Source organism: Ranitomeya imitator, chromosome 3 (genome assembly GCF_032444005.1).
Source record: "Ranitomeya imitator isolate aRanImi1 chromosome 3, aRanImi1.pri, whole genome shotgun sequence".
Taxonomy (NCBI): Eukaryota; Metazoa; Chordata; class Amphibia; order Anura; family Dendrobatidae; genus Ranitomeya; species Ranitomeya imitator.
Genome location: NC_091284.1, coordinates 92,371,497 through 92,394,412, shown reverse-complemented (window position 1 = coordinate 92,394,412; position 22,916 = coordinate 92,371,497). Strand labels below are relative to the sequence as shown.

The following is a 22,916-nucleotide window of genomic DNA, read 5'->3' as shown; positions in this document are numbered from 1 at the left end:
GTGACACAGGTCACACTCCTGGGGATAGGCATTACCTGCTCTGTGTTTGCGCTTCTGTTAATCCATACTTGTTATATGTTTTCTGCTACGTAAGTGAATTTCTACGATACATTAATATTACTACCATTTATGTACGTAAATACATTTTGTGTTGCTTTTTAAAACACTATGACTTATCCTTTAAAGGGTTTTTCCGTGGTTATTCATGGCATGCCCAAATCGTTGTGGGGTCACCTGAATAAAAGGGCAAAATTGGAGACTAAACATCAATGTATTTGCTTCTCGGCATGACTCTTGTTTTCTGCCTGTGACTGTACACAGGAGTGCGATCATTCAGTATCTTGAGAATGTTGAGGGACTGACAAAGTATGTCAGCTAGTTGTGTAACTCTCCATTACACAGGAATTGAGAACTGTGGAAAAAACTTTAACCAGCAAGAACCAAGTAGGTGAAATTTTAGAGGATCTAAGGGAATATCCTTTCTGGTCACTCCTGGATGCTTTTACCCTGTTCAGAGGTTGTGATGACCCATCAAGGACACTGTATAGGCCATAACTCAATGAAAAGGGGTGCAAAATTTTTATTCTGGGCAGAAGCTGACTTTTCAGGTTTTTTCCATGTGTGCTAGGTTCACATTGCGTTAGTGGGTGTCCGCTGACGGAATCCGTTACATAGCGGCACTAACGCTATGTAACGGATCCGTTAGCGCACCCATTGACCGCAATTTATGTAGCACATCGCTAACGCATGCCATTATTGGCATGCGTTAGTGATGTGCCGTTATTTTGTGACGGACCTCGAACGCTGTCTGCAGCGTTTTTGGGTCCGTTCGCGCTAGCGCAGATAGAGCATATATGGGCTAGCGCGATCGCATAACACGATCCCATTTTTAGCAATTGCGTTAACGCAGTCCATTAGCGTATGCGCTAAACGGACTGCACTAACGCAATGTGAACCTAGCCTTACATTAAATGCCTCTTCTGCCAATAATACAAATTACATTTCATAATAATAATAATTAATATTCCCTTGGCTCTTGTTCTCAGTCCTTGTCCTCCTGGATTCTTAGGTCTTCCAGTTTTTTTTTTTTTCTTATTCAAAATTTGTATTGTTTTATAATACAATACACAACTAAAACATATCAATATATGGCATAGTAACTACTGAAATAGAGAATTGTTTAGTTTCATGAATACAAACCACTCCATACCGTATCAACAGTAGATTGCAAAAGACAATTTATGTCATCCAGTTTTGTAAGTTGCACCTATTGTCCTTCCTCTATGATGGTAGCCTTAGGGAAGGACATATTGCGAGTGGATCACTATTCGGGCCCATAAATCTATCGTCCGGCATCCAAAAACCGAAGAAGCAACCCAATTGGTTATTCACTTTACCAATTTGCTCCATGTAAGGTGTCCAGCTATGCAAGCACTGGTCATCTGCTAGCAGTCTGGTCATCATACGAAGTTTTATTCTGCCATTTCTGTCATCGTGACTCCGTGCAGCACATAGTATTATGCTTTCCTTCCTTCTTTGGATCAGTTTTCTCTCTACGGTCATGGCAGACAGGCACGCCGACGTCTTGGGGACAGGATTTGTAGCTGGAGTCATATACACAGTACATGATATGGTAATCTTCATACAGACGGCAGGGTCTGCCTTGTGTTTGTTGTGGTTGGGTTTATAATAATAATAATAATAATTTTATTTATATAGCGCCAACATATTCCGCAGCGCTTTACAAATTATAGAGGGGACTTGTACAGACAATAGACATTACAGCATAACAGAAATACAGTTCAAAACAGATACCAGGAGGAGTGAGGGCCCTGCTCGCAAGCTTACAAACTATGAGGAAAAGGGGAGACACGAGAGGTGGATGGTAACAATTGCTTTAGTTATTCGGACCGGCCCTAGTGTAAGGCTCGGGTGTTCATGTAAAGCTGCATGAACCAGTTAACTGCCCAAGTATGTAGCAGTACAGACACAGAGGGCTATTAACTGCATAAAGTGTATGAGAACATGATGCGAGGAACCTTTTTTTTTTTTTTTTTTTTTTATAAATAGGCCACACAGGGATCGTTAGGTTAATGCATTGAGGCGGTAGGCCAGTCTGAACAAATGAGTTTTTAGGGCACGCTTAAAACTGTGGGGATTGGGGATTAATCGTATTAACCTAGGTAGTGCATTCCAAAGAATCGGCGGTTTGTCTCTTAAAATATACAGCATCGTTTCCTTGGCTCCTCGTTAGTCTTAATAGTGGAACCATAAGGCACCACCAATGGTATTTGACTATTTTTTATTTCATTACTTTTTTTTACTAGAATTATCATTTCCTCAGCACCCAAATCTCTATACAAATATTCAGGAGATCTTTGTTCATAGTACAGATAAGTCTACAATTAGCTGTGCAAACAAACTGGACTAGGGGAACAGTCAGAATCAGCGATATTTATTAATTTGTTTTTAAAAATTGCAATTTTGCAGTTTTTTGTTATTGTGTGGTGTTCTGTGTGGGATGCTTTTGGCTTTTTCTTTTCATAGCTCGGTATTTAGTGTAATCAGTCATGTGGCCACAATGAAAATCTAGAGCATACCAAGATCAGGGCTTTAAAGGAGTATTCCCATCTTCAAGATACTATCGCAATATTTAGTAGGTGTAATAATAATATTAGCAAATACCTCCAATTAGAAATGTAGTATAGTTTTTCTGATTTGCTATCTCTTTCCTCATTTGCAGGCATTGCAGGACCTTGGGTATCCATGGTTATGACAACTAACTGTTACTATATCATTGGCCATAACCATGGATACCCAAGATCCTGCAATATCGTCTGTGGTCACAGTTGAAAAAAAGAGCGTCTCTCTCGAGGACCCGTCCTGTATCACACAGACAACCCAGTGATGTGAATGAACGTGTGTGTCTGTGCCTGGTTGAGCCTAGAATGTGCTCTTGATTGTACATGCGTATGTATGTGCTCTGTATACCTGTGTGTATGTGCTCGGTGTATACATGCGCGTGTATTGTGTGTCTGTTACATATGATGTATGTATGTAGCATCCACATTTATAAATACTGGCAGCATAGACGAGATTTCAGAGGTATAAACATGTTGGCAATTGCCCATCCAACAAGCAAAATGCTGCTCATTCATCAGGTGAGTGGATTGTTTATGGCAGAACAAAAAATCATTGTTCTCGGCAGCACATCACCCAGTGTAAACTGCAGATTTGCTACTGATAACATTATACTGTATGGTGACAGACTGATCTATTAGTGATGTTCTGTGCCAGTCCTTCGTCAACCTGTGAAAAAGGCCGGTAAACAAGGGCTGAATTACTTCAATATTGTTGATTGTGCTCATTTAATGCCTTATCAACTGCCGATATGCCTTTTAATGGCGGGAGCTAAGGGTACTTATGCCTCAGCGCCGCTTTTTAACGGCGCTGAGAAATAAGTGTATAGCGCCCCCCAGAGTTGGAATTTTTCTGGGGTCTCAGCTACCTGGGGTAGCTGAGACCCCAGAGAACATGATTCGGGTCAGTTTTTACTGCCCCCAGTGTTGCAATCGCCGTTATTAACGGAATAATGGGGACTGCAAAAAAGAGAGTCCGATTTCCCATTTAATTTCTCTCTTCTTATAGGAGAGAGAAATGGGGTCCCCTGATCTCTCCCCGGTACTTCCGTTGTACTTGCAACCCCCACGTGAAGTTCCCTGGGCCGCCGACATCTCTTCCGGGAAGAAAATAGCGGGCGCATGCGCAGTGCGCCCACTGAGATCTGTTGGCTGGCACCCGGCAACAATAGAACATTTTTCCTATTGGTTCATTTTGATCACTGTGATAGGGTCTATCGCAGTGATCAAAATAAAGGGTTGGGCTAGGGTTAGGGTTGGGCTAGGGTTAGGGTTGGGCTGGGGTTAGGGTTGGGCTGGGGTTAGGGTTGGGCTAGGGTTAGGGTTGGGCTAGGGTTAGGGTTGGGTTAGGGTTGGGCTAGGGTTAGGGTGGGCTAGGGTTAGGGTTGGGCTAGGGTTAGAGTTGGGCTAAAGTTAGAGTTGAGCTGTAGTTAGGTTTGGGTTAGGGATAGGGTTGTGGTTATGTTTGGGATTATGGGAAGGGTTGGAATTAGGGTTAGGGGTGTGTTAGGGATAGGTTTGTTAGGGTTATGGTTAGGGCTGGGATTAGGTTAGGGGTGTGTTGGGGTTAGGGTTGCGGTTATGGTTAGGGTTGGGATTAGGATTAGGGGTGTGTTGGGTTTAGGGTTGGAATTAGAATTGGGGGTTCCACTGTTTAGGTACATCAGTGGGTCTCCAAAAGCGACACGGCGCCAACATTGATTCCAGCCAATTTTGCATTCAAAAAGTCAAATGGTGCTCCCTCCCTTCCGAGCCCTGACATGCACCCAAACAGTGGCTTTCCCCCACATACGGGGTATCGCCATCCTCAGGAGGAATTTCACAACAAATTTTGTAGTCCATTTTCTCCTGATACCCTTGTAAAAATAAAAAAAATTGGTTCCAAAGTAATTTTTGGTGAAAAAAAGTAAAATGTATTTTCTGTTATATTGACCCCCCAAACTCACTTCAAATGTGAGGTGGTCCCTAAAAAAAAGGATTTGTAAATTTTGTTGGAAAAAGGAGAAATTGCTGGTCAACTTTTAACCCTTATAACTTCCAAAATTGTGCTGATGTAAAGTAGACATGTGGGAAATGTTATTTACGGTAAGTATTTTGTGTGACACCACTCTCTGATTTAAGTGTACAAAAATTAAGAGTTTGAAAATTGCAAAATTTTCAAATTTTTTGCCAAATGTCACTTTTTTTCATATATAAACGCAAGTTGTATCGAAGATATTTGACCACTAACATGAACTACAATATGTCACGAAAAAACAGTCTCCGAATCAGTGGGATACATTGAAGTGTTCCAGAACTATAATTTCATAAAGTGACAGTGGTCAGAAATGTAAAAATTGGCTTGATCATTAAAGGTAACCTGTCACCCCCAAAATCGAAGGTGAACTAAGCTCACCAGCATCAGGGGCTTATCTACAGAATTCTGTAATGCTGTAGATAAGCCCCCGATGTATTCTGAAAGATGAGAAAAAGGTTAGATTATACTCACCCAGGGGCGGCCCTGATCCGGTTCTGGTCCGATGGGCGTCGCGGTCCGGTCTGGGGCCTCCTATCTTCTTACGATGTCGTCCTCTTCTTGTATTCACGCTGCGGCTCCGGTGCAGGCGTACTTTGTTGCCCTGTTGAGGGCAAAGTACTGCAGTGTGCAGGTACCGGGAAAGGTCAGAGAGGCCCAGCACCTGCGCACTGCAGTACTTTGCTCCGCCCTCAACAGGGCAGATAAAGTACGCCTGTGCCGGAGCCGCAGCGTGAATACAAGAAGAGGACGTCATCGTAAGAAGATAGGCGGCCCCAGACCGGACAGCGACACCCATTGGACCAGAAGCGGACTGGGACCGCCCCTGGGTGAGTATAATCTAACCTCTTTTTCTCATCTTTCAGGATACATCGGGGGCTTATCTACAGCATTACAGAATTCTGTAGATAAGCCCCTGATGCTGGTGGACTTAGCTCACCTTCGATTTTGGGGGTGACAGGTTCCCTTTAAGTACCAAATTGGCTCTCACTAAAAGGTTAACAGTCTAAACTCAGTGCATGTAAATAAAACCGAAATGTTTGTGTGGTAACAGATATGGATCTACTTTTGAAAACCCCATTTGTGTGTATTGTAAGGATTTTATTACAGAATTTGGTCTGAAACAAATCCACCACATCTGAACATGGCCTAACTGTATCATACCGTACACTAGTAATCCGAATCATCAAATGTGTTGAGGTTTTAGTAGATTTCCACACAGAGACTCTACATTTCCAGAAGTTGTCGTACCTAGATCTCCGTATATAGTTTAACATCACTAGGTATCATTGTGAACAAAAAATGACTACCTGTCACTTGATGAGTCTTTTCCCCCAATAATTGTAAGTGTATGTAAAGTCTATATTTTGGAGGACACATGGCTTTCAGCCTGAGGTTCGCTTTTTGGACAAGCGCTGTGTAGACTCTTCCCGGTTAGATGCTTTGAACGTCACATAGGACATTCAGTACTTTCCTGGCTCGTCTTACCTGATGTCATCCTTCTGCTGTTAAGGGGGAAAAAGATGCTCACGGCCGGAGATCTCCTGAAAGCTGGCAAACTAGATACTGGTGCAAGCAACATAAAACAGAGGTAAGATGCCGGAAAGGGGCGTAAGGGGTAATCATACTCTTAAACACAGTCAGCGAGCTGCCTTACTTTTTGCTTTGAGGGAGGTGAGTGATAGCCAATATGTCAAAGGTATAAGGGGGACAGAGGTAGCGGTCACTCCCAGGCCTCAACACCGCTAAGCCAAAAGCCCCATATTCTTAGACACCAGTATTAAAAATGGCACATAGTAGATGGAGGTCCTATTACAGATATTGCATTGGAGCCTAGAGCTCCAAGTTTCATCTATGGTTATGACTGCCTTTCATTTTCTGCAGGGGGTTTCTCATACATCTAAGAGCTTAAATGACCAATTCTATAGTGAAGCTGGGAGATGTTCTCCTGCACCAGCTCACACATCCGCATTTCACCATCAGTGACTGATAATTCGCTGTTCTGAGCCGCAGCTGCTTGTGTCACAGCACATCCATGGAGAGCCTGTCACACAGCCACGACACCTGCAGCTGCGGCTCAGAACAGCGGATTATCGGGAGCGGCCCAGTTAGCCGGGTTCCCGATGCAGCTTACTTGGTAAGCGCTATAGTTTGCCGAATAAGGAGGACGCCAAAAATATTCGCTCATCACTACTCCTCACGTCATCCACATTGCTGGTTGAAATCTTGCGCCTTATGTTTTTGGCTCTGCCCACAGTTGGTCAAAGCATAGTGCGCAGGCGTGAGCCGCAATTTCTGTTCGCAGACAGATTTAGCCTGGCATTGTGAATGACGTGAAGAGTCATATACATCAATTAAAGTATGAGGATGACGAGCAGCAGCCGGGGGGAGGGAAGGAAACCCCGGCCATTGTACCTGACTAACGGGATTACCATACAGTGTGGAGAGCTCAAAAAGGTTTTTACAGGGGGAGTCAGGGGGTTATATAAGCATTTATGCAATGCAGCACAGGCGCTGAATACGGTGACCATTTTAGTTGATATATGACAAAACTAGTGACAGGTTCCCTTTAAGGCAGTGCCCAGTCCAACTTTGTGTATCCTGACCCTAACGAACAGCCTCATACATGCCAGTGAGACTGTTATTTGGGGTCAGGAGACCCAGAATCAGTCGCGGTACTTAGGTCTGTACACGAACATGAAACATGGACACGTGAGGGAAGCCCAAGGCCGGGTTCACACGGGCTTATGTCATGGGGCGTATACGACTGCCAATACTCGGACTGACCTCTGTGACTAACCCGGACTTACTACTTCATGGACACATATGAGTCTGGTCTGTAAAATGGATCTGGTGCATACTAGGAATCTATTCTGTAAAGGCCATCTGCCCGCAGGGTAAATCAGCCATGTGCACTGACGCATTTGTTTTTTGGGGTCCATGTGACCGATTATTTACTTATCCGAACAAGCCCTAATAATAATAATTCTGCTCTTTATTGTAATGAGAAGAGGTAACCTCCAGGTCCTCTTGTCTAACCCCATACGGCATCGGTGCGAACCCTAGAGCCGCTCTGTCTCCCCATATAACTAATACATTTTAGGAGCATTGACTACAAATATCCCCTCTGTCCCAGTTGTATGTCCGTTCAGCCTTTTTTGTCCGTTCTGACACATTTGTGCTTTCCTTTTGTCCATGTGCTGCCTGTTTGCTTATTTTTGCATACGCACCCTCACAAGATACCACTACTATCTGTAACAGGAGGTGGATTATATCATGAATGTAAGACCTGCGTTCTCTGCGCATCATCTCCCATGACACATGTGCTCTATTTTTGCAGTTATGCTGCCTGCGCAAGCTAGCAATGGGACGAAAGAGAAGCCACGGACCCCGAATGAGGCCGCACACTGACAGCTGTGGACTATAGCCAGTCATCCTAATCTCAGAGAGCCATATATTTTAGTGTTCTGCTATGTAGTATTATCGTGTTTAAAGGGTTAACCTCAAACTGCAGATCTATGAGCAAATATTGTGTTATGCAGAAGTTTTATTTTATGCTGTATTTTCGGCAATGCGGCCATTCTATTAACTTTGAGTTTGTGCATTTATATAAATATTGACATTTGTGCTCATGTGACACTTTGGTCCTGCTCTCTTTTTTTTTTTTCCTTTTCTATGTAGCTACCTCTTTGTAATACCGTTTAGAGCCACTAGATGTCAGTGTTAGAGGGTGATTGGATTTCTTCTGAAACAGTCGAACTATTGGCAGTTGTGAAATATGGAGTCGGGGAGGCGTACCTCTTTAATTTTGTATAATTAGTTTTCCATTCACTTCCCCAAATAATCTATCATCTGCCTTGTTTAATGCAGTGTCTCAATATGTTCTTGATAAAATTCATTGCTAATTTTAGCCCATGATTAGAATTCTTCCATGGTCTCCATCTTTACATTTACATTTCCAGAAGATATTTTATGGAATGCTAGTATCGATCACAGTTTACATCTGAAAACTATAGAAACTTGTAATATGTTGAGGCTGTAGGTATGTATAGACCTCCATCACATTTCCTTCTTGCGTTTCCTTTGGCTCTGTTCACATTAGTCAGTTTTTTCTCTATTTTTTCATGCAGGACTAGTGCAATCTCTATGCTACTCTTGATGTCTGAGATAATGGAGCTCTGACTGACACCATTTAATACAATTGGACTAACCTAGTACAATCCAGCAAAGCTTCTATGGCTTCATTATATTGAATGTTAACAAACAAATTAAGTCTCTCTCCTAAAGCGGGAAAAAATTTGCCACCTACAGGAAGTAGCTACCCCACGAGTCCATGTACAACCCGAATATAAAAGCTCTGAAATGTGACCTGAGATCTTAACCAAGACAGACACCCATCTTGAATCTTGTTTCAGGGGACTTAAAGGGGAACTCCAATCTCCAAGATCATATCCCAATATATAGTAGGCGTAATAATAATAATAATAATATTAGCAAAAACCTCCAATTAGAAATGTTGTATAGTTTCTCTGATTCGCTATGTCACTTACCTGATGTGCAGGGCATTGCAGTGGCTTAGGTATCCATGGTTATGAGCACTCATCTTGTGACAGCGGTTAGTGGTCATAACCATGGATACCTAAGCTACTGCAAAGCCCTGCACATCAGGTAAGTGACATAGCGAATCAGAGGAACTATACTACATTTTTTAATATTATTACATATTGTGATAGGATGTTGGAGATGGGAATACCCCTTTTAAGGCCTCCATACGTATTAGATTAAAGTCAGCCAATCCCGCCGGCTGGTTTGAATTTCAATGGCTGATCCTTTTGTATGATATGTAGATAGGCTTCTCATAGAGATCACAGGAGCAATGGGCCGAGCGTTCCTGTGTATGGGGGAATCAGGAGAGCAAGTTATTGGCCACACAATAGTTCTACTTATTCAATGTGAATAGTGGCCTTGACCTACATCCATCCATGTTTTTCCCATGGTGTATAATGCACTGTACATTGACAATAATACCCTGTACATAACTGGTATCCTTATACATGGTCATATCAGATCTCCTGGGCAGGAGAGGATGCAAAAGAGAGTATACAGACAGGACAGCAGGGGATCGCAGCAGATTCTTTCCATGAGGAAAAACATGTTTGAAAACGAGCAGCAAAAGCTTTAGATCACAGAAAGAATCATCTGTGCTCTCCTGCTGTCCTGCCTGTATATTTTCTTTTGCCTCCTCCCCTGCCCAGGAGCTGTGGTATGATCAGACCATGTCCCTCTACGGTCAGACACGGCCATTACACAGTACACAGCAGGGGCAAATTTATAAGATTATCTCAGCACAGGAACATTTTATTTAATCACATCCAATTGTGGAAATTATTATTATTACAAAATTGGTTGATTAAAATGTGCTTTGCTTGTAGGAAAACCTCTATAAGGAGATCCAGCACTCTCTATAGACCCGTTACATATGGCTGTTCTGCCAGTAAAACCCTGCTGTGCACTGACGGATAAAAAGTTACTGAGAAAAAGTTACTAATCAATACCTTTAAATGGCCAGACTGATACAAAGAAATTGGCGTTGGAATTGATATCCGAATTAGACTGTAGATCTGAAGTCTCGGTCACTCCAGCTCTATTCATGCTCGTTTGTCATACACGGATATTTATGGGATTGTCAGTGATGATGGCCATTGGGGAAGCAGTTGTTTCGCTGACGGCTATTAATGAACCACTGTCTCGTTTTCCCTGTTTGAATGAAGTAGTGGATGCATGTGCAGTTCTGCTCTATTCAAAACCTCAAGCCTCCATGGCCATGCACATTAGATGGTCAGCTGAGCAATCTTTCGGCTGACGGCTATCTCCTCCTCTGTGAGAAATCTGCTGCCGCGATCCTATGATTGCCGCTTATCTCATGGAGAGCAGGAGGATCAGCCACTGGAAATCCAGCAGGTCGGATCCTTCTCTCAGATGGGATGCCTTCGTACACATTAGACCGTCGGACGATTTCGGAGAGTTTACCCAATGTAAGTCTTTGTCATTAATGGCCCCGGTAAACCTTGGGCTAGAGAAAGCAAAATTATGTCACCAGATAGGTGGTAAGTTGCGATTCTGGGTAAATCATTTTTAAAGATTGCCTGTCATGTAAAAAAAAATGCCACTAACCTGCAGATATGGGGTTAATCTGCAAGTTAATAGCGTTCTGAAGCTTGCCTGTGCCAGTGCTGAGAGCCTCGCTTCCAGGAGGAAATTAACTTTTATTCCTCCGGACAGCCTCGGGCTTTCAGTCATAGCAGTACAGCCGTTGCAGCTTCAGTCACCTCTCAGTGTATAATGAGTGATGGCTAAAACCACGCCCCAAGCATTGACTGACAGCCAGATCGTAGGAGTGACCATATGAGCATAGAAGTTGTGCCCATGCCATTGCTGCAGAAGTCCAGCAGTAACTAAGAGCCCTGCTCCCGCTTTAGACTCAGAGCTTTGATTCATTAGGGTGTGTGTACAAAGTCTTTTTCAGGTGGGTTTGTGAATCCTGACTGAAAAATTGCTCATAAAATGGTTAAAAGAATGGACATATTCACTGCATTGTAAAAAAACGACTTTCTACTCATGTGATCGCTCCTTTGGAGGTTTTTGTTTCCAAAATCTTTGAAGTGGTTAGGTGACAGTCACATAACCATTCTTTTAGGAAGTTAAAAAAGAACGATGGTGACTAAGAATTTGCAAAAATGAAAAGATGCTGCATTAAACAAAATACGCCTACTATTCCTGAAGCGTTTTCTGCTTCAAAAATTCTGTGGGTTCTCATACATCTAAAAAAGTCATGAGACAATGTGTTCACATACCCTTAGATGCCATGATCGATAGCAACACTAGTAACTAGGTGGTTAGATAGACATGAACGCTCTCGGTTTCCCATCAGTGCCCCCAGGCCTATTAGACCCCGCCAAACGCAAATCCTAATGGCCGGCCTATGGACGGGCCATTACGCCATGAAACTGTGAAATCTGCAGGTGGGGCTAAACCTGAAATGAAGTGTTTATTTTCCTTGAAAATGAAGGTGTGATGGAGATGTGTAGTGAGGGATGGTAATGACTGGTGAGGGCTAACAATGCACTACGTGCCATTCTGTGATCTACACCCGCCATTGAGGAGGTGGGCGGACAGTGCTGAGTTCATCTGTAATATAACACTTTTTATATCTATCTATTTAAATATTTTATACAGATATTGTCAAAATTGGCATTTTGGGAAAATATTCAGTAGTAAAATAATTTCCGAGTTATTACAAAGGCCATAAAGGACGCTCCTGAGATATGACGCAAAGGAGAAAAATTACGGCCGAGCGTCTGAAAAATCAGAATCGCATGCCTTCGAATAGAGCCGCCACCTTTCTACTTTTCGCTTGGCCCTCTTAAATGTATCCCGGATATGTCTATGTGCAACTAATGTATTTTTTATGATGTGCTTAAATACTGAAAAAGTGATTGTTTGTTGCCAATGTCTGTTTTCTTGGCAGCAAAAAAAAAAAAATGTTATTCAAATCTCATATTTTCCTACAGAAATAAAGCATCTGATGTGTAACGTTCTCGTTGTGGTTGTTTTTATTACCGTGGATGTTAGCGGGTAATGAAGCAGAAGGGATTTAGTGATCTTTTTATCATCTGTTTTATATGTAAGCTTATGTACTTGTAGCTGGTCATATTTAGTGAAGAGCGAACATGCTCGCATAAGGTGTTATTTCAGCATGCTCATGTGCTGAGTGTCTTTGGCATGCTCGAATAAATATGTTCGAGTCCCAGGGACTGCATGTCTCGCGGCTGTTCGACTTCCGCAACACATGCAGGGATACGTTTCAATTCCATACTGGCGTCTTTATCAAGTGAAAAAAACTAATGGTTGCCATTTTTTAAATTGCACTGTGTAGTTAGATTTTCAATTTGAATTAAAGGTTTACGTTTTAATGTCCTACCTTGCACATATAATAAAGCTATGCAGCGCTCAGAAAGAACTATGTAAAATACTATGCAAGTATCCAAATAATGAGGAGCGCACACAATCCTTACAGACTTATATAGTTATCTTGGTTGAAAAAACAATAGAGGTCCATTAAAGGGTTTTTATTCAAAAGAACAAAGTTCATTTTAATCAAGAGATCTTGGAATAATAATAAGTTCCACAATTGGATGTGTTTTAAAAAAAATGTTCCTGTGCTGAGATAATCTTATAAATGTGCCCCTGCTGTGTAATGGTTGTGTCTGACCGTACAGGAACATGGTCTGATCATACCACAGCTCCTGGGCAGGGGAGGAAGCAAAAGAGAGTATACAGACAGGACAGCAGGAGATCACAGTTGACTCTTTGCTTGAGGTAAAACATTTTTTAAAAATACTTTACCTCACAAAAAGAATAATCTGTGATCCATGCTGTAATATCTGTATACTCCATTTTGCCTCCTCCCCTGCCCAGGAGCTGTGGTATGATCAGACCATGTTCCTGTACGGTCAGACACGGCCATTACACAGTACACAGCAGGGGCACATTTATAAGATTATCTTAGCGCAGGAACATTTAAAAAAAAACAAAAAAAAACAACAACATCCAATTGTGGAAATTATTATTATTCCAAGATATATTAATAAAATCAACTTTAAAATTTATCTTTGTTCGTGGGTAAACCCCTTTGAGTTGAACCTATAATCTTCGAATCTTCGTAAAATCGTTCATTCCCAATTATCTGACTGAATAATCATGTCGGCAATCACCTGATAAATAAGCAAAACGCTCTCTTGTTGAGTGATTGGATTATTTATGCAGAAAAATCCTTCTTATCAGCAGCACTTCATCTCTATTCCTGCCGACAGCGTGCACTGTATATGGAGAGGCCACGATCAATATTTTTGATCCTTTTGTCCCAATATTTGCTCATCAGCATGGGAAAAAAACCGTAAACAAACACCAAAAGACCCGAATATAGCGGTTCGGTGTTCTTCACGCCTGTACGTTACGACCGTCTTTTCTCTTGGATTCATGTAGAATCAGTGAAGAAAAAAATCTTGGCATGCAAATATGGGGTCCTAAACATCTAATTATCTGCTGAATGGAATAATTAACCTCCTTTCCTGGAATTAGGGTAGGTGTCCATCCAGGAAGACCTGGGATGCCTGCCAGCGTTGCAAGGACTTGGTATAAATGGCGTGAAGTGATATACCGATTTTTCTGCGAAGATGTGTGTAGAGAGTGTCAAAGCGGCAAAGCTTCACTTTTTAATTTGTCCCGTCACTGTCAGCGCTCAGACTGAAGGACACCACAGTACACTTTTCAGGATACGATCTGCTAAGGAAACAAGAGTCCTATTTATAACACTGGCGTCTTTCATTATAAGCAGCCAGATATCTGCCAAAAGGATCGCTTCTAATGAAACTGCTGGCATCCTCCTAGTCGGACCATTCATGTAACTAGTAGAAGGAGCCAATTCACTGTTAAGTATTTTTAATGTTTTTTTTTTTTTTTACTTTATTATTATTTTCTTCAGACTCTTCCCTTTTATTCTCTCTTCACGTAAACAAGAGAAAAGATAGGGGATATTCTGTAGAAAGATGAAAGTATTAAGTCATCTGTCAGTAGGATCAACTCCCCTTGGCCATCTATATAGGCATGTAGGTAATAAAAATATAATAAAACGATACCTTGGTATCTGCGATCCAATGTTATTTTATTAGAGAAATCTCCATTTTTCTTAATATGTAAATGAGCTGTTAAGATCTATAGGCCGGATATTGATCTCCCTGAGAATCTGCTTATTTTAAATGATATGAGGCGCTATCCGTGTGAGACATGTAGATCAATAGAGTGTACTGTCAGTCATTACATGTCTCATACTGGTAACTCTCCCATCTAAAATAAGCTCTGGAGGCAGATTCTCGCGGAGATCTATGTCTGGCTCATAGGTCTTAACGACTCATTTACATTTGAATAAAAATATGGATTTCTCTGGAATAAGACATCGGATCACAGATATCAGGGTGTCATTTTATTCAGCTTTCTATGACCTACGTGTTCATGTAGACGACATAAGAGGGTTGATCCTACTAACAGATTCCCTTTAAAAATTATTATCTCTAATTAGGGTTTAAGCCCCATTAGGCAACAGGAACTTTTGTGAATGCATTTTCTGTATAGTGGTATAAAATATTGTCGATGCAAAATAAATAATAATGGAGCTCTCTGGGAAAATCACTATGTAGAGGCAAGCTGTTGCTGGGAATTATTCTTAATATTGCTACATTGCTAAACCATTGCTATAACTAAACGATATTGGTCCCTGGAACTTTTTTTTTTTTTTAAACTTTCCATTGAAATGGAGGACCTTACTAATTTTAGGTAGTACTCCAAGGCATGTCCCCAACACTGCAGCAGCTGACCCAAAGGGTCAGGTTTGTAGTCACGGACACAGACTTGGAGTCACTGGAGGACAGGATTCAGATAACTAGTAAAACAGATATACATACTGAACTGGGTCATTCTCGAACAGAACAAGATGTTCAAACAGGATGGACTTGGGAATAGGTTCAGGTTCAGACAGGACTGGTTTAGCAATAAGTTAGACAGGACGGGTTCAGGGACCTGACTAGTGGGTACAAACACTAACTGGAACAAAATAGGTTGCTTAGGGACCTACCTACAGGGGAATGTACCTTAAGTACCTCATGCCTCTCAGCTATTGGCTGGAGACACATCAGTAAGTGCGCGCTAGCTTTTAAGAAGTGGACAGAGACTGCGCACCTTAAGTGCGCTGCCAGGAGACCTGTGCGGAGTAAGCAGGCCCTGGGAGCATGAAGCCGCGGCAGGGGAAGGAGATGCAGCCGAGAGGTGAGTATGTTAACGTTGCAAGCAGCATATTCTTGGTCCCAGAAGTATGGAGGGACTGACTATTTAAAAGTTCCTACTGTGCTCGAGGGCTGATGATCCAATGATACATTTGAGTATTTCCTAAAATGTAAGTGCAGGGACTGTTGACAAACAAGCCAAGTGCATCATGGTTTTAGTAGTTGCTAAAGGGCCCAGATTTGAAGGGTACTTCTCAACAGGACAACAGTCCTTGAAAATGAAATGAGCACAGGAATTGGCTGATCAAATCAAGTCCAACTTTTCATGGCTTTCCATGTATTATGGCTTTAGTGTTTGCTAAGGGAGACTTTAAAAGACGTCGAGGAGTTGCCACTTATTGTAAAATTTAGTTTTCCATGCTAGCCAGAGCAAGAGTTGCGAATACTCAGCGGCTTTGTGTGGGTTGTAAAGAAGTCTCTAGTGGGGGACTGCCAATCTGTTTTTGTTTTCCATATGCCCCAATGTTGTATGTAGACATGGGCTACCCTGATGGGACCTTGAATTAATTCAGCACAGGATTTTGCCCAGTTAAAGGGGTTTTCCCACAAACAAAGTACATTCAAACAATAGATCTAGGAATAATAATAAGCTCCACAATTGGATGCGTTTAAAAAAAATGTTCCTGTTCTGAGATAATCTTATAAACGTGCCCCTGCTGTGTTCTGTGTAATGGCAGTGTCTGACCGTACAGGAACATGGTCTGATCATACCACATCTTCTGGGTAAGAGAGGAAGAGTATACAGACATCACAGCAAGGGAGCGCAAATTATTTTTTTGTGAGGCAAAACATTTAACTTCCTGTTTTTAAGCAATGTTTTACCTCAAAGAATCCGCTGCAATCCCATACTGTCTGTATACTCTCTTTTATGTCCTCCCCTGGCCAGGAGCTGTGGTATGATCAGACCATGTTCCTGTACGGTCAGACACAGCCATTACACAGTACACAGCAGGGGCACATTTATAAGATTATCTCAGGACAGGAACATTTGATTTAAGCACATCCAATTGTGGAACTTATTATTATTCCAAGATCTGTGAAGTAAAATGTTGATTAAAATGAACTTTGTTCATGGAAAAATCCTTTTAAGTGGCAACCATACAGTGGATGAATGGCACGTTGATTATTTTGCTTCCTCTTCAACTGAATTATAAGATAATATTTTATGATAAATTATATTTATACCATTTCCAGTTCTTTAGGCGTCCATTATTTCAGAATCTGTGCCATGTACTGTCTTAATTAGGCATATTATACCTTCTGCCTTATTTCTTCCTATGTGGACAAATGATAGGAAATGGTCTTAATTTCCCCTAGGACGCCTTCTATTCTTCTGCAAGTCTACATTTCCTTCACATGGTAATCTGTGGCAGATGGATAATAAAAGCATTTTATAGTGAAGTTTGATATCTCTGTAGGCATTTATTCTCAGTTTACAAAGTGCAATATAGCTTATTAACTCGCTATATTACTCTGTGAGGCTTAAATTGGGGGATACAAGTCGTATTACTGCCGTGTCTAGCATTTCATCCAGCGTCATTGATGGAGATTGTAGAACGCTTACACAAGCATAGTAGAATGAATGACTTTGGTTCATACATTTATACTTGACCATGTGTCTACAGATAGGTTTTGTCTTGATCGAAGCTACTTTGTGTTAGTGAACTATTATTAATATTTTTGTTATTGTAACAAACCAATTTGTCAATTCACAGAAAGTTACTGAGTGAAGAACATGTGGATGGAGTTAACGCCATCAGATGGCAGAGCCACAATGTGGGTCAAACATCGACTGCCAATGAAAATCCAGCTACAGTCAAGTCCTTAATCAAATCATTTGATGTGGCTCCCCAAGGTAAGAGTGTCTACAGGCTATGTTTGCTTTAGTTAAATGCTGGGAATTTTCTTTAGTAAATGAAAAAATACTACTTCCTGTGCCTAGAGACACTGACATTTAAAGGGATTGGTCATGAATACTCTTCTGCTTGATCAGATGTAGACATATAGCTAAGGAGTCATGTACAGTTGAGTGTTAAAGAAGCACTCCTCCTCTTCCCATCAAAGTTTTTATCCTCTTAATACATTGCAGTCATCATAATATAGTACTTACAACTGTTGATTTTGCCTTTCTACCCAGTTTATTCTTCTCTTTTCTCTGCTCTGTGTAGACACAGGAGGTCTACGCATGACTCATTCCCCTCTTTAACTCCTCACCTGCTCCTCCCCCGTCATAGACTTTTGAAGTGACTCATGACAGCGAAAAATGGCTGTCCCAGGGATACAAGAGCAGAGCGGGGTCAGACGATCGCAGTGTCTGGATATATATATATATATATATATATATATATATATATATATCTAATATATAATTGCATGGAATACTACTTCCTGCAATTTGTGCCAACTTCCGTGGCTTTGTCCGGAGCTAATGTCCCGAGCTAATGTCCGGAGATAAATGACGTCAACAGTGTCCAGTGTCTGATTGGTTGCCGCCTGCTGCGAGCGACCAATCAGAAACGTGCCGTACTGTGACACACTCCGCCCGCCATTTTGGTGTGATTTTTGAATTTTTACCTCACAGCAAGTTTCTACTGCGTGGAGGCGGGCCCAGTGACGTTGCTCTTCAAGCTCCTGCCGAATTTCGTCAAAAAAATGATAATACCATTTACCAAAACTATATATATTTAGTTGTGAAGTGGTTCAGTGACATTTTCACACCAATTTTGAACTTTTGTTTGGTGTTTTCTCCATATACTGCCTATTATTTTTGTTCTTTCTTACTATTATTTATTAATTGTATTATTCTTACATTTGAATAAATAAAGTATATATGGATTCTAGACTCCCGATTCTTTAGAATCGGGCTGCCATCTAGTGTGTGTATATATATATATATATATATATATATATATATATATATATATATATATATATATATATATATATATATATATATACGCGCGCGCACACACACACACACACACACACACACACACACACACACACACACACACACACACACACATATACATATATATATATATATATATATATATATATATACATACATACACACACAGTGGGGCAAGAAAGTATTTAGTCAGTCAGCAACAGTGCAAGTTCCACCACTTAAAAAGATGAGAGGCGTCTGTAATTTACATCATAGGTAGACCTCAACTATGGGAGACAAACTGAGAAAAAAAAATCCAGAAAATCACATTGTCTGTTTTTTTTATCATTTTATTTGCATATTATGGTGGAAAATAAGTATTTGGTCAGAAACAAAATTTAATCTCAATACTTTGTAATATATCCTTTGTTGGCAATGACAGAGGTCAAACGTTTTCTGTAAGTCTTCACAAGGTTGCCACACACTGTTGTTGGTATGTTGGCCCATTCCTCCATGCAGATCTCCTCTAGAGCAGTGATGTTTTTGGCTTTTCGCTTGGCAACACGGACTTTCAACTCCCTCCAAAGGTTTTCTATAGGGTTGAGATCTGGAGACTGGCTAGGCCACTCCAGGACCTTGAAATGCTTCTTACGAAGCCACTCCTTCGTTGCCCTGGCTGTGTGCTTTGGATCATTGTCATGTTGAAAGACCCAGCCACGTTTCATCTTCAATGCCCTTGCTGATGGAAGGAGGTTTGCACTCAAAATCTCACGATACATGGCCCCATTCATTCTTTCATGTACCCGGAACAGTCGTCCTGGCCCCTTTGCAGAGAAACAGCCCCAAAGCATGATGTTTCCACCACCATGCTTTACAGTAGGTATGGTGTTTGATGGATGCAACTCAGTATTCTTTTTCCTCCAAACACGACAAGTTGTGTTTCTACCAAACAGTTCCAGTTTGGTTTCATCAGACCATAGGACATTCTCCCAAAACTCCTCTGGATCATCCAAATGCTCTCTAGCAAACGTCAGACGGGCCCGGACATGTACTGGCTTAAGCAGTGGGACACGTCTGGCACTGCAGGATCTGAGTCCATGGTGGCGTAGTGTGTTACTTATGGTTGGCCTTGTTACATTGGTCCCAGCTCTCTGCAGTTCATTCACTAGGTCCCCCTGCGTGGTTCTGGGATTTTTTGCTCACCGTTCTTGTGATCATTCTGACCCCACGGGGTGGGATTTTGGGTGGAGCCCCAGATCGAGGGAGATTATCAGTGGTCTTGTATGTCTTCCATTTTCTAATTATTGCTCCCACTGTTGATTTCTTCACTCCAAGCTGGTTGGCTATTGCAGATTCAGTCTTCCCAGCCTGGTGCAGGGCTGCAATTTTGTTTCTGGTGTCCTTTGACAGCTCTTTGGTCTTCACCATAGTGGAGTTTGGAGTCAGACTGTTTGAGGGTGTGCACAGGTGTCTTTTTATACTGATAACAAGTTTAAACAGGTGCCATTACTACAGGTAATGAGTGGAGGAAAGAGGAGACTCTTAAGAAGTTACAGGTCTGTGGGAACCAGAAATCTTGATTGTTTGTTTCTGACCAAATACTTATTTTCCACCATAATATGCAAATAAAATGTTAAAAAAACAGACAATGTGATTTTCTGGATTTTTTTTTCTCAGTTTGTCTCCCATAGTTGAGGTCTACCTATGATGTAAATTACAGACGCCTCTCATCTTTTTAAGTGGTGGAACTTGCACTATTGCTGACTGACTAAATACTTTTTTGCCCCACTGTGTGTGTATATATATATATATATATATATATATATCTGCGGTAGTTAGAAAAGCTTCACCGTCCTATTAGGGGTTCTTGCTTTTCTCTAGTACTGCAAGGGTTAAACTGCTTAGTTGGTCTCCTGGAGTTCTGTCTTTAATCTTATCAGCTGTTCGGAGTTCATTACACCCAGCAGGTATAATAATCCTTCTCCTTGCTTCTGGCCTTGCCAGTGATAGATCATTCTGCCTGGTTTGGTGTTGGAGTAGTAGTTTGTGTTTTGGAGTCGACTTTTAAAGAGATGTTATGGAGATTGCTGTGTGGAGTTGGTTTGAGTGCTTATCCTTACCTATTTGGCTTATCCTACTTATCTCTCCCCTGTGTTCCACTCTATTTTTTTGTGAATGTATTTGTATGATTCTAGCTTTCGTTTATCCCTGTTTGTCTGGTTAATGTAATCCTATACACTTTGACCTCACACCTCTCTGGGTGGAGGAGGGAACAAATAAGAGTAAAGATAGGAGCATAGCAGGGTTCATGACCCCAGCATCTCCACCATATGGGGTAATTCTGGGGACGGGGATAGACTAGGGCATCCCTAGTTACTGCATGACATTGACCTCGTGTTTCTGCTTAGAGCTTAGAAGGATTCAGCTAGTCTTTTTAATCACGTGATGTCATAGACCTAATGGAAAACAGAAGAATTAATTGGGTAGAAAGGTAAAATTAGCAATTGTAAGTACACAGTGCTTTATACAGCTCTGGCAAAAATTAAGAGACCGCTGCAAAATGTTCAGTTTGTCTGATTTTTCTCTTTATAGGTATATTTTTGAGTTAAATGTAAATTGTTCATTTATCCTATAAACTTTTGACACGTCTCTGAATTTACGAGCAATAAATTTTGTATTTTTTTTCTGAAAAAGAAAAATGGTCAAAATAAAAACCAAACAAATAATGCTTTCAAACCTCATATAATGCAAAGAAAACAAGTTCATAATCCTTTAGAAACAACGATATTAATGTTTTAACTCGGGAAGAGTTCAGAAATCAATATTTTGTGAAATAACCATGATTTTTAATCACAGCTTTCATGCGTCTTGGCATGCTTTCCACCAGTCTTTCACACTGCTTCTGGCTCAAAAATGTAATCAGTTCTTCTTTGTTTGATGGCTTGTGACTATCCATCATCCTCTTGATTACATTCCAGAGATTTTCAATGGGATTCAGGTCTGGAGATTGGGCTGCCCATGACAAGGTTTTGATGTGGTGGTCTCTTAATCTTTGCCAGAGCTATAATATGATGTTCACAATATAGTAAGATAAAAATGTTGATGGGAGGAGGAGTACTTCTTTAAAGGGAATCTATCACCCTAAAAATCGTATATGAGCTAAGGCCACCGGCATCAGGGGCCTATCTACAGCATTCTGTAATGCTGTAGATAAGCCCCCAATGTAACTTGAAAGGTCAGAAAAACAGGTTATATTATACTCACCCAGGGGCGGTCCCGCTGCGGTCCGGTCTGATGGGCGTCGCGCTTCGGGTCCGGCGCCTCCTATTTTCATACAATGACGTCCTCTTCTTGTCTTCCTGCCGCGGCTCCAGCGCAGGCATACTTTGTCTGCCCTGTTGAGGGCAGAGCAAAGTACTGCAGTGCGCAGGCGCTGGGAAAGGTCAGAGAGGCCCGGTGCCTGCGCACTGCAGTACTTTGCCCCTGGGTGAGTATAATATAACCTGTTTTTCTTACCTTTTCAGGTTACATCGGAGGCTTATCTACAGTATTACAGAATGCTGTAGATAAGCCCCTGATGCCGGTGGCCTTAGCTCATATACGATTTTTGGGGTGACATATTCCTTTTAAGTTTGGAGACAACCATCTGTTACTAAGCGAGTATCCATCATGGACATTCTGTTAATTAACTCCAGTTTACAAATTTAAACAGCCCTTTTTCCTGATTTTACCATATTCCTTGAAATATTATCAATCATGGTGTGAACTGCAATGTTTCTTGCCTAGTCCAGTCACACCTGATCACTTCGACTTAGCGAGACTCTTTAATACAGGAACTAAAAGGTCATGGAATCCTTCAAAGTTCTATGCTATACTGGGCAGTGAAGGTATCTATCGCATAGAGAAAATTATTGATAAGGGAGAACAATATGACTATTAAAATTGTACATTCACACTGAAGGCATCAAAACTATGAATTAACACATGTGGAATTATATACTTAACAAAAAAGTGTGAAACAACTGAAATTGTCTTATATTCTAGGTTCTTCAAAGTAGCCACCTTTTGCTTTGATGACTGCTTTGCACACTCTTGGCATTCTCTTGATGAGCTTCAAGAGGTAGTCACCGGGAATGGTTTTCACTTCACAGGTGAACCCTGTCAGGTTTAATAAGTGAGATTTCTTGCCTTATAAATGTGGTTGGGACCATCAGTTGTGTTGTGCAGAAGTCTGGTGGATACACAGCTGATAGTCCTACGGAATAGACTGTTAGCTGCTTTTTTTCTTGCCATAATACAAATTCTAAGTAAAAAAAACGAATGGCCATCATTACTTTAAGAAATGAAGGTCAGTCAGTACGAAAAATTGGGAATACTTTGAAAGTGTCCCCAAGTGCAGTGGCAAAAACCATCAAGCGCTACAAAGAAACTGGCTCACATGAGGACCGCCCCAGGAAAGGAAGACCAAGAGTCAC

General features: G+C 41.3%; 1 protein-coding gene across 5 annotated transcripts in view; it reads left to right on the top strand.

Moving 5' to 3' along the window:
• Positions 1-22,916, top strand: part of LOC138672780 (cytospin-B-like) — a 442,687-nt gene that overhangs the window by 317,144 nt on the left and 102,627 nt on the right. For 3 of the 5 annotated variants that reach the window (XM_069761133.1, XM_069761134.1, XM_069761135.1), the window contains one exon: positions 17,267-17,406. In XM_069761133.1, the coding sequence (XP_069617234.1) occupies positions 17,267-17,406 (140 nt within the window). Of the gene's footprint in view, positions 1-6,166; positions 6,245-7,993; positions 12,251-17,266; positions 17,407-22,916 lie in introns of those variants that run through there. The other 2 variants (XM_069761136.1, XM_069761137.1) reach the window with 2 other exon arrangements.